Raw genomic sequence first — 13,027 nt, 5'->3', positions numbered from 1 at the left:
ACTAATTCCTTCTCCCTCCCTCTGTGTCTTAATAAGAAAACGGCAGAATTTCCAAGCTCAAGTGCTTGATTCTTAATAGGCTATCGGTATTATTTTTAAGAGTTTGTTATTTTTATATTCTTAAATTTCCACATTGTATTTTTATAATTTTATTTTGGTTCCCCTCTCTCTTTTTATTTTTCTTTAAACCACTGCACCAGAATGTGTTTTGACCATGTTCCAAACTGAAACACATACAAAAATTTCTGAAGCATTCCAATAATTGTAAACTGGGCTGTGCTGCCCAGGCAGGAACTCTGCTTCTCTCTCTCTCTTTCTCTCTCTTAAACAAAAAGTATTTCCACTGAAAATAAAGAGAAAAAGGTCTTTCTGCAACGTTCAGAAGCAGTGAAATAGGACGCTTCAGTTTCATATGTAACAGTCAACGTGAAAATAGTCTCAATTTTGACAATCTGCACTAGGAAAACTATAAAATATAGCAATTGAGTAAATTGTTGCCTTTACTTATTAAAAAAAATCTCCTAAATTTATTTTTAGAATTGCTAGGCTTCTGCCCTGCAACCCTCAGTTTTTCCAGCTACATTATTATTATATCATCATTTTCCAGATATATTATTATTGTATTTACACAGAAGTTAAAGTGTGTGCGTGTGATAGAAAATTATGTAGACAAAGTCCCTGGTTACGTAGAAAATGACAATACAACCTCTATTATTTTCAGAGGAAATCAGCTCACAATCTAAAGACCATGTTCTTGTAAATAGTCTATACATTACTAAATAATAGGGCTTACTATCATTGTCTGGATCTCACAAATGACTGCTAAGAAAGAACAGAGCCCCATTGATTCACATGCATGGAGTCCAAGAGTCCACTCTGGCAATCTCTTTGTGATTAACATCAAGACCACAGAAAACCCACATTTGCTCATGTTATTATTATATTTACCATCATGCCATAAAATATGAGAACTGAAGCGATATTTACAACCCACTTAATTATTACAATTGTTGCTCCTCCTTGATTATTACAGTTCCTCTTCCCTCACATTTTCTTTTCTGCTCCTTTTCCATTTTAGCCCAGAAGTCTATTTAGCCACGTTTGGCTTACAGTCAATTATGCTTCCCTGTTTCATGCTGCTACTCTGTGGCTTTCAGAAACTGGGAGATGCATATATTTATTGCAAAGCAACTTCAGTTCAAGGAAAACCGTAAAGCCAATTCTAGATGTTTTACATTTTCTAAAATCAGTGTCACGTCAAAATCCCCATTCCCAGCTACATCTGAGTTGAGTGCCCCTTTTTCAGCAAAAAATCTCTCTGTAGCAATGTCAGTCTCTTCCCACATGCCATTTTAACCTAAGCACAGTTTTGACTCAAAACAATGCTGAAAGATAATGGTTATGTAAAAACCCGCAAAAATGTGTTAATAATAAATAAGCCAAAAGTCACATAAAACAAAAAGCTAAACACTGGATACAAGAGATAGAAGTCACATTTTTTCCATAAACATAATTTCAGTGCAAAAGCCTTTATTAGTAGGCTTGCCAGTCTGAAAAATAAACTCTGCGTTCAGATTATACTCACAGGATATTCTCATTTGAAATCATGAACAGTGCATTTTTATGCATTTCTGTGGAGAAACATCAACTCTGCTTTGAGACAGACTCAGGCATAAAGCATTTATACTTTTTCTCTCACTGACTGCACTGCTAAACTAAAGGACAGCAAAGTATTAAAGTCTACTCTTTGCAGAGGTCTTCATAGCTCGAGTGGGACAGAAGCCTTTTACTTCCTCCTGCGTAGGGGTCAAATGAATTCACAATACTTGATTCATCGCACAGATCTGTAGAACAGAGGCCAGGCAGGTTGAATTTCCAGTAATTTGCACAACCTTGCATACTGGCCCCGAACCCTCATCAGCATTCAGCAACCAGAGCCCAAAAAGGTCTCTGTGTTTGGGGCACACTGACAATGCACTGTGCAGTGTCAAAAATGCATTTTCTGATTTGCTCAGGACTTGACAAGAGTGGAATCATTTATCTCATTTCTGCTAACAGTAACTTCTCTCCCTCAAAACAAAAAGGACTGTGCAAACTCTTAGGTGGACCAGAAACTCTGGTAGCACTGCAAGAAGGCATGTAATCTTGTTACTTATTAATCACACAATACCACAACAGAAATGGTACTTTTTAATTAACAGAAATGATTGTTCCCTGCATGACAACCCTCCAGCCTAAAAGCCTTATTCCACAGCTCCTTAAACAGTCAACATGTACACGGACATCCGACCTAGCAGGCATGTTACAGAATCTGATCCTGAATTACACATCTAAGAAGCCATAGCTTACAACAGCATACAATTGTAGATCTGATTATCATGTTCTGACTCTTATAATTATTGTTTTTATTATTTTTTTTAAATTCTATTATAATAAAATGTAGAGTCAGTGTCCAAATTAAAAAGGAATGCCAAAAGTTATAATATATGTACAAGTGAGCCTACCTCATAGTTTTTCATAGCTGTTTTGCAAATTTGGAATAGGACAGCCACGAATTACCTTTTTCTGGTTTGGCAGACTGTCACAATTCTGAAGGCCACTACTTTGTATTATCATAGAATGGCTTGGGAAGGGACCTCAAGGATCATCATGTTCCAGCCGCACTGCCACAGGCAGGGCCACCAACCTGGACCTGGTACTAGACCAGACTGCCAAGGGCCCCATCCAACCTGGGCTTGAACACCTCCAGGGATGGAGGAATTATGGCAGATGAGATACCATCAAGAACAAATATGGAGGAGGAATTGTGGAGATTCCATCTGAAATACCAATATAATGTTGAATATTCATGGTTTAACTATCAAGTTGGAGCAGCATCCGAGGTCCAGACGCTGCCAAGCATTTAGGCACCTGGCCCTCTGTGAAAGCAGAGGATATTACATCCCTTTAAAAAGCTGTTTCTTGATGCTATAAAGGGAAGGAACTTACTGCACAGAAAGTTTCTGCAGTTTCTCAAAAATGGTAAAATTTTGAATTTATCTTATCTCTGAAATTTGCTCTACAATCACTGTATGACATCTTTGCATGTAGGTCTCCAGTTTGCCTGATGCAATTATGTGGCTCAGCTATCCCCAATGAAATGTTATAACGTAGCTCTTTTATTAAATAAGAAAAGTAGACAGTAGACACATGCAATCATAAAAAGACTGAACAGGCTAATTTCCTGAAGTTTATTTCCTTTTTGTAACAAATATTTACTGTCAAATGTTTATTACTTCTACATTTAGATTTTTTTTTAAATCCTTTATTGAATTAAAAATACCACATTACCATTGGCTAAAAGAGGAGACAGCTACATTTGCCAATAATTTCTACAGCTAATGCCAATGACTAGTGCCAATTTTTTTTCTTGGTTCATATTTTTGTAGACAGCTTTGAGACTTACAATACAGGCATTCTGCAGATGAAGCATGAGAAACACAAAGGTGAAAAGAAAAAAAATCTTTTAAGGGCTAGAAATTTAAGATGATAATTTCCTCAAAAGAAATAATTTAATTGCCTTCAAACTCCATAGCATAACAGGATGCAGTTATTTACGTAAATTTATCGCATGTGCCATAATTGATCCAAGCTTTACAGCATGAATGTTAACTGTAATGAACATCTGATAGAGAAAAATAAATACTTCTAAGTGTTCATAAGCTCTTTTTAATTGGCAGAAGTTTTACAAGGCTTTTCTTTAGAAACTACTAAGGGTTTAGCAAACATCTTTTTTGAGGTGAGATTCTAAGGCACTGATGGAAGGAAAAAACACAGCTTTTACTGTGTTCTAAAGAAGTCAAGTAACACGACAGGTTAAAAATCATGGGAGGCACAAATACCTGCTGTCTGTATCTTGCAGAGAAGAACAGTACCAGTTGGTTTGTTATCCTGGCAAGAAACTTGTTCTTGAAACTATTCCAGACTGTAATAGTGGACATGCATGAGAAATGCTGACCACCTACCAGTAGCCTGACATTGTTCATAGGTATTGGCCAATCCAGAAACAGGATGTGTTTGGTTTTTTTTTCGGTCACAATAAGGAAAATAGCAAATATCTGTTCCAACACTAATCAAGCTTTGTGACACCCACACAAGTGGAAAAACTATCCTGGGTAGCTCTGGGATTTTCTTTAATGACCTAAATTCTAATATTTTGCTTCTAGTACGGTAGTCCCAGTGGTCTGCATTTTCCCGATGGATCTGGAAAACAGAATCTCTCCAGATTCTTTTCTTATTGTTTTAAATCAGCTTGCTTTCAAATCCAAAACAAATAAAACAACAAATTTGAAACTAAGACCATGTTCCCAGGATTTGCACATTTTCAACCGTTTTAGTCATTTGGCACTTAGAAACCTGTTATCGCTGATTATTATTTTCACTGTTAGAATGATTTCAGATCTTGGGATTGTTCAGAATGGTACTAAAGGACAATTTACAAGTGGCTAGTTAATGACAGCAAGAAACCTGACTACTCTATGCCTATCTAGGATGGATTGCTCCCAGCTGGCACTGGTTACATGATATAGGGCTTCATGACTTTCTTCAGGATGTTTCTGAGGACACGATGGAATTAAGCCTTTCTCCCTATTTGAAGTGAGATGTAGACAACCTCTGGTGAGAATACAAGACATCTAATTACATATAAAACTTTAGGAAGAGCTTAGATATCTAAATAGAGAAATTTATACTAAAGAAAAAAGACAGAAAAATTGGTTAATAAAGTCAGGCTGCCTCATCTCAAATATGACCTGCTTCTAGAAACACTGAAAATCACCGTTTCTATTATGCTGCCCAGCCATATGATACAAGCCATGTCGTATCCAAAGTCTGACTAAATATTATTTTGCTTAGAAAACACATAGGAAGGGGCCTGATTCTACATGGACATTTAATTGATACCGTAAAGGAAGCAGTCACTATTATTTCCTTTGCAAGGAATCAGTCAGCTTATAAGGACAATGCAACAGTCTACAGGTGAGGTTTACTGAAAGAGCCACGCCGATATCTAGTAGGCAAGCTTTCCTGTGAGAAGGTACTTTCATCTCAGCTGAACTACTAGGAAAACAATCTCTACTGAGCTCTTCAGAGAAACGGTGTTGAAAGGGAACAGTGCCTAAATTAAGAATGAGTACAAACAAAAGTTCTTCTGTGTCTGCTGTGGGACATTAACAAGAAAGATATGAAGAAAAGGACTGCAGAATTATGTATGTGCTGTTGACATGAAAACCAATGGAAGTTTGTCTACTGATTTTGTAGCAGCAGTGCTAAACAATCTGAAAGTCCCACTACAATTCTGAGGAAGATACAAACCCCTTCACTTCTACAACATTTAACAGCTATATTTCTACAGCCCACCTCATTTCCAGTTACATTCCATGAGCTCTTACCTCCATATTTTTACAGAATGTAGCATTGGTCCCAAAGAGGATCTGGCACTGTTCATCGGCACTGTAGTGCATTCCCGGCAACTTGTGAGGGAGCCGCACTGCATATTGGCTTCGGGGATCTGTTACTAGCAAACAGGTGCTGACCTTGGACCTGTGGAGTGAGATAATTAAACATGCCTTTAAGGGAAAGCACCTTTGAACTGGAATGTTAGATCTCTGCTGTAGAGCAGCTCTTGTCCTGTCTTAAACAGGGAATCTGATGACCTCGTGTGAAATAGTGATGTCTTTCCCAATATTTTTCTGGAAGCTGAATCATTAAGCTTATGGATAGAAAGGTTCTTGAGAACTCATCCTCCATGTCAGGCCCTGAAGCAGAATACACTGTATTCACATCATTCTGTGTAAATATTTGTCTGAAATCTGATGCAGAACCAATTCTGCCCTTAGGCTATCTATCCCAGTAGCTTTACAAGCCTTACACAGATTGCTAGAAAGACTTCTGTCAAGTCTCACCTGAATCCCTCTAGCTGAATTTTAAGCCCTTGGCTTCTTATCTATCACAGACATAATGATTTTTATCCTTGTCTTCAAAACAATTTTTGACAAACCAGAATATCTTTGCGGCATCTGCCTTCTGTCAGGGACCAGAGTGAGTTCAGATGCGACTTCTTTTACAACTTTGTGCTTTAATGTAAAAACAGATATCTCATTTTCTCTCATTATTTTCCTGTCACTTCCACCTCTAATCCTAATTTTACATGCTGAACCCATTCCTAGCAATAATGGCATTAGCTGCTTTCAGAGTTAAACTGTTCATGTAAGACCACAATGAAAGAGTACAGTGCAGTCCTTACTTTAGGAAGTTTTCAAGGTCATCGCGACTGCATGAAGACCAGGAGAGGTCACTGGGGTTCCTGCCCTTCACCCATTCTCCAGACATAATATGGGACCTCCCTGCACAGGGAGGATGATCGTCATCATGGCTCATTCCCATGCTGTTTAATTAAAACAAAACAAGAAAAACGTCTATCAAGTTATCGCGTAGGACATTTCCAAATAATACAGAAATATTCACCTAATGGTAGAGTGTGTTTCATGAGTAAACTATAGAATTATTTATATTTTTAATAATTGTATATGTATGCATATATTCACATAAAATTAAACTGTAAATGGAAGATTCCTTCAATTTATCTTTAACTTCACCCAGGTTTTAGTATTTGTTTGCCAGCAGTTTTTAAAAGTGCTTTGCAAAGATTCTCCTACCAGAAATTGTAACTACTTGTTGGTTCATGAAGAGTGAACCTGGATGTAACAGACCTGAAGGATCTCTAACAGCAAGGCTCAGGTAGGAGCCTTAATCAGAATCAAGCTCCCATTTTTGCAAGCACTGTCCAAACAAGCACAAAGTCTGCCCCATACCAGATTCAGCAAGAAGAGAATGTAACCTACTCAGCAAAACTAGCTATCTAAACGAACAGAACAAATGGTGTAGTATAAATATACTGGGAGGAACTCAAATACGTTCAGTGAGAATTTTGGTAAGTGTTCTAAACTAGTAAAGTCTTACTTTAAAAGTTCTCTCCACCCTACCCCTCAGGATGTCTACCATTGGCTGCTACTGTAAATCACTTTTCAGAGGAGCCTCACTCTGTTGTCCTTCTAGGAAGGTGAATCTCCTCAGGATCAGGTGAGCATTCAGCAACAGCTCCAATGGCAGCAGAGAAGGGATAAATGATGTCTGCAAGTTCATCTACTCCATCAGTGTCAGAAGTCCTAAATGGCAGTTTTGCACTCAGCTTATTGTATCATGCTGCCCAGCCACAAAAGAAAGCTAAGGATTTTCCATCCTACTTTGAAACAATCATTAAAATTATTTTTGAAGTTACACAGAATAAAAACATTTTGAGATGTTAACATCTTTCTTTTGATTCCAATGTGAAGTGGAAAATGGTTTTCAGACAAGAAGTGTCTCGTTTGGCCCGGGTCACATGTTAGCAAAGTAACAGCCACCAGTGTTGGGCCAAAAACACAGATTAACAGGAACTCTGTAGGTCTCCAGCCTGCTGGACTGAGCAAGCCAGAAGCAGTCCCTTAAAAAATGGTATTGGATGCTTCAATATATGTTATTTCACAAAGGCTCCTGTTTGCTTTCTGACTACACTCTTGGCTTTGCTTCTTTCCATTTTTGGGACTCAACTGTTCAAGGTCTAAACACAACATACATTTCTAGTTGCAATGAACCAAAACCAGCTTCAGCAGCTTGATAATTATGGCTTAGATTAAACCACCACTTATGCTATTTTTAGCTTAAAGTGAAGATTATATAGCAGAGTCTATTATTCTAGGTTTATCTCCAGGGACATTATTATTTCTAGCAAAACTACATTTAACAATGTTTAGACACAGAGGTTCGCAGTTATGCTTGGTTTTAAACCTTTGAACGCAGCAGAAACATTAACATTGAGCACGTTTTGTTTGATGCATGCAGGAATAATTTAACAGTCTATTAGTAACTCTGACTTCAAAACAGCAAAGAGTGAAATTCCTGCTCCGTTGAAGTGAATGGGAGTTTTGCCATTGACTGCAATGTAGCATGCATTTCACTCCAAATATTTTGCTCATGTTGCCTCTACAGACAGAGAAATCTCTTCACATGCAAGGAAGAAAGTTCCAGCAGTATTCCTGCAATGCAAATAAGCCCACCTAAAGCCTGTATTAATGAACATAAGGAAGGGGAGAGCTGAACACTATGAAGCAAGTCATGTAAATTTGCTGGAAGTCCTCTAGAGGAAAATTTTGCCTGTCTAAAAATGCCAGATTAGAAGGCTCGCAATCACATTGCAATTGTGTTAATATTTCTAATGGAAACAAAGCAGGTTTCCAAGGTTTCTGTCAGCTTGCCCACCTTGTGACTGCCACACTGTTGAGGACTGAATTTACATCCCCTAGATTTCTGCTCTGACAGCGTTTCTATGGAATGGGACTCAGCAGTGCACGCTCCCATTCTGGCAGGTCCATAAGAATGGCTCTAAGATTAGAAGGTTAAAATGGCACTACATAATCTTGGAGACCCCCTGTGCTGTTCAGTTCATTAGAATCCCTTTTACCAAGGGCAGCAAACACATGCTACATAATGTCCTTCACATTGCAAAGCCAGCACAGCTATTAGAAATGAGCAGGACTTAATGTCACTTTGTGCTCTTCCTACCACAATCATTAATTCCATTCTATGCAGTTAAAGTTTGGCCTTTGGTTTACCACACTCTCCTCCTGAAGATAACAAGTTTCCACACAGACAAGTAAGAACGGCTGAGTCTGTCAGCTCTTCAGCACGGTTCCTTCATTGTGTATTTATTCAGAGGAAGCACAATGGGACTCTGCTTTCACACTCCAGCTTCTCTTCTAGTATAAATAATGCAATGATAATCAGTTAAAGACACTAAGGTATCACTGATGGAGTCCTGCAGTATATTTATTGTTGATGATCATATGTGACTGACCTGAGCTCTGTTAACATAGTCATGACATGGAAAACTTTATCCCAAGTCACTACAAGGCAACAAAACCAAATCTCTTTCATCTGTTTTTTTTTGCTTTTTGCAGAATGAGACTTGAATAAAAAATACCATGCAGTCCCTCCATACTCTGGCCTCTCTGAAGCTGGTGCTCGTTTCCAGGACACTACTCTCTGTCAGTCTACACAGCAATTAAAGTTGGGTCAGTATGTCAGAATTACACTCTGGGCCTGAGCTGCCCAACTTCTTGTGTAACTCTTTTTAGCTAAATGCAATTAAGACGTTTGTTTTCCCACAGCAATACTAAATAAATGGACTGGCTTTGTTTATTTTGGTCATTAGCACAGTTTCTCCTCTAGACAGTAAATGTAACTATACTGTTTTGTTTACCCTTGGTACTTTTTCCAATGCTTCCTGTTATTTCTTAAAAGCTTGAGCCAAAGCCCACCAAAGCCTGTGGAATGCTTTCTATTGCATTCAGTGCACAGTGCATTGCACCTCCAAGTTCTTAGGCCATGTACAGAAATCTTCATCAGAACCACTATGACTCTCAACAGGATTCCTATTAAAAGCCCCACATCTGAGTTTAAGAATAATGCCAAAGGCTGAGGGAAACTGATTTAAAATATGCTTTAAATTTTTTAAACAGCTGCACGTTTGTGGCTGGTAACAGACCACTTGAAAAACCCCAAGGTTTACTGTCACACTCTCCCCTTCTGGTAGGGAGAGGTTATAAAGTAGGGGGAAGGCATGGAAGTTTGATAGGAAACATCATCAGCCGTAAAACAAATGCTTTTCTTCAAGCAAAAAGAGGCTGGCAAGGTAAATAATGAAGTATGATAAAGAGAAACCTTAAAAAAAAAAAACACACCCAGAAGTGGAAATACCATGAACTACTACAATCCCTCTGTTTCAAATAAGCACTTCAGCTGGCTGTTAATAAGAGACTCTCCAAAGCCTCTCTGTGAAAGCCAAACCTTTCCATTGGTCTGCACTGAGCCCAGGGTGAGTCAGATGCTGATTCACTTTAGAAATGGGTGGCAACCAGGACTAGTAAAGCTACCCAAGGTGACCTGGCTGTCATTGTAGCTGTTTGGTAAACTTGTGCATGACACACAATTGCTCTCCACACAATTAGCAGTAATGCCAAAGTCACCCTTTCTCTAAAGGACAGTGAAAGACAATGATCAGCTGTCAACACAGAAAAAAAGACAACGGTCTGACTCTCATGACTGCTGACAGCGTAATCCAAGAGTTTCTGTACCTCAAGGGCCAACCCACAAACTGCTCTCATAGCATAAGCTCAGCAAGACATTCAAAAGGAAGGGCTCCTTGGATCCACTTGCCCCGTACACCAACACGGACTCAAAGAATCAAGCAAAGGTCCTGCTACAAAAATATAACTGAGTGGCATGGGAGAAGGCAGGTTTTCACATTCTTGGCTGATCCTTGTATGTTGGAAAGCATGTTTTCTCTACCCGTATTTATAACAGGAGGCCCTCAACCCTTTTCTAAAGCATTCTACTTGTGCAAAGCAGCAGTGCTGTAAGAGCTATATGCAGCACCAGAAGCTGCGTGTTACAGCAGGGTAGGTCACTACTGACCTTCTCAAGAGAGCACACGGGGAAAAGTCATTTCCTGTGACTCACCTTGCCCTAACTCACCCAGAGGTGATCTAGCATTAACCACAAAGCCAGGATTTGGGGCAAATTTCTGCATAAACCCCATGGCAGCAATTAAATGCACAGGGAGGGCAAACAGAACAACATCCTCACTCAGTGTGAAAGGCTTTGTGTGTGACCTGTAACTTAACATGCTCTGGCATTTCAGCGTGGGCAGGATGAGAATACCAAATGGAAAGCCTGCTATTTATGTGCTGTGGGCACAAATCCCACTTTTATCCATATGGAGGACAAAATTCCTCCCTTTTCCCACTCCCTATTGGGTCTCCATGAATGGTTGAGATGGGAATTCCATCTCTAAACTGCATCCAATTTCAGCTATAAAGGAAGATGCTGGAATGGAAGGTTATATAAGGTGCACGAGAACACTAAGCATGAATATTAAACACAAATCAGTGTAGATCACTAAGCAGAGAATTTATGTCAACAGTTCTCAGCAGCTACTGACTTGGGCTGGATTTGAACCAACAACTTAGAAGTGGGAGACAGTATATCACATAATCAAGCTTGTGAGTCGTCCAGTCCCAAATCAAGTTCAATGTTAGGAATTTTTATTAACGTTTGAAATTGAAGCTGTGTCACTGGAAAGATGCCTACTTCTGAACTGGTTCAACATGTTTAACATTTCAATATAAAATGCTGATATCTTGCAAGTTACGAGGCTTCCAACGAGTTGAGAATAACAGGCAGAAGTGAGGCATAACGGAGGCAGAATTGAAACAGAGTTGCTCATTAGAGCTGAAATTATAGGTGCAATGCAAAATGGGGACAGGAAGTTTAAAGTAAGATTGACCTAGGAAGGTGATGCATCTGTGAAGTAAATGAAGAGATGCAAAGACAGCCAGAGGAGTCAGAAGGGAGTCCAAGTGAGGCTTGGATGGAGGACAAACTAACAAATGCTGGGGAAACACGCTGGGGTGAGCTGTGCTGGGAAACAGGCACTGAAATAGCTTGCATAACCTTCTTACACAAACAGCGGTCACTAGGTCTGTTGGCTTAATGGAAAACAGACTTTTTCACCTTGTGCTTTTCAAACACAAACACGGTCATTTAAATATAACTCAACTATTTCGGAGGCTGTCAGGAGGTACTCTGCTGAGCTGAGATGAAGAGGGGAAGACAACTCTACTTAAAACATTTGAAGTATTCAAAGACATTAAGTACACAATGTTATCCATTTGAGGATGGGTGCTATTATTTTACTTACCAGGAGAAACAACGTTTCAAGGGAGTTATGACTAACAGACTCTTATAAGCAAGTTTATTCACTCTCTAAGGACGAAGTAACCAGACATTTTCTATAGTTATCTAATCAAATAAACAAGAAGTCAACAACAGCGAGTGAGAACACTTGAATGCCTACAGTGAACAGCAGTGTGGAAAGCAGTGGTTTATTCAGCTGCATGACAGATCCAGCCCTTTATGATATGGTTTTGATTTAAAAATAATTATTTCTTCTGCCACAGAATCTGTAAGGCAGTAAGTATGAGCTTGTGAAGCAAGGGACATACAGCACACACGGAAGACTAGCACAGCAGGCACAGGCCCACAGCACTGGTCTCACCCAAGCACTTCATCTGAAAGCCTGCTGCCCCAGTGGTCCTGGATTACTGGAAACAGAGCTGGCCAAATCCCACTGACATCAGTGGCAGTCCTTTCAGTTGGTTTGATGGAAGTTAGACTAGAGCAATGAAGAGCAAAGTGAATCATCTTATGATCACTTCTCCAGCAATAACATCACTTGCCTACACTATTAACTACTTTTTCCAATGGACATTAGCTCAGGTTTCTCTCTTGAGATTCCTTGGTGAGGTAAAGGCCTTAATCTCGAATGGTCCAGTATGATCATGCTGATGTAGGAAGGAACAGAGTTGAGCGCAAGCAATGAACATGTAGAAGAGGCTCATGCAATGAATCCAATCAGAGGAACACTGTCCAGCATCATACAGCAATTACAGCCCAGGGCTAAATGTACTCCTTCTCTACCCTTACGTCCTCTGAAGAGGATCAGGAGCTCATCACATTTACAGTAACAGTTTCACAGACTTTTATGAGCTCATGACAGTTCACAAAGATTTCCTACCCAGCCTTTCTTTTTGGCACTATGGGCCTCATCATCATCATCTTACAGCATGTACATTTCTACACCCTTTGCATCCCCAGAGGGCTACCCCCATCTTCACAGCAGTCGTTCAACCATATGATCAGGATTTCTACTTCTTTTCCTTGCCAACAGTGCACAGAGACAACAGCAGCACCACTAACAGTCATGGACTGTTATAACAGTCTGAAGACTGCTGAAGGGGTGAATGCTATACCAAAATCCACTCATCACACCGTACATCAAAGTGACTGCTGACTGGAAAAGCTAAACAATACAGCTTCTCTCAAGCTACTT

General features: G+C 39.5%; 1 protein-coding gene across 2 annotated transcripts in view; it reads right to left on the bottom strand.

The window, feature by feature from the left end:
- Positions 1-13,027, bottom strand: part of ADAMTS17 (ADAM metallopeptidase with thrombospondin type 1 motif 17) — a 150,611-nt gene that overhangs the window by 75,524 nt on the left and 62,060 nt on the right. For both annotated transcript variants that reach the window (XM_072345770.1, XM_072345771.1), the window contains exons 9-10: positions 6,284-6,424; positions 5,430-5,580 (exon numbers count right to left, since the gene is read on the bottom strand). In XM_072345770.1, coding sequence (XP_072201871.1) covers positions 5,430-5,580; positions 6,284-6,424 — 292 coding nt within the window. The remainder of the gene's footprint in view (positions 1-5,429; positions 5,581-6,283; positions 6,425-13,027) is intronic.

The sequence above is a fragment of the Excalfactoria chinensis genome, chromosome 10 (assembly GCF_039878825.1).
Source record: "Excalfactoria chinensis isolate bCotChi1 chromosome 10, bCotChi1.hap2, whole genome shotgun sequence".
NCBI lineage: Eukaryota > Metazoa > Chordata > Aves > Galliformes > Phasianidae > Excalfactoria > Excalfactoria chinensis.
The sequence above is the reverse complement of the archived record's forward strand: the minus strand, read 5'-3'. Positions and strand labels throughout refer to the sequence as shown.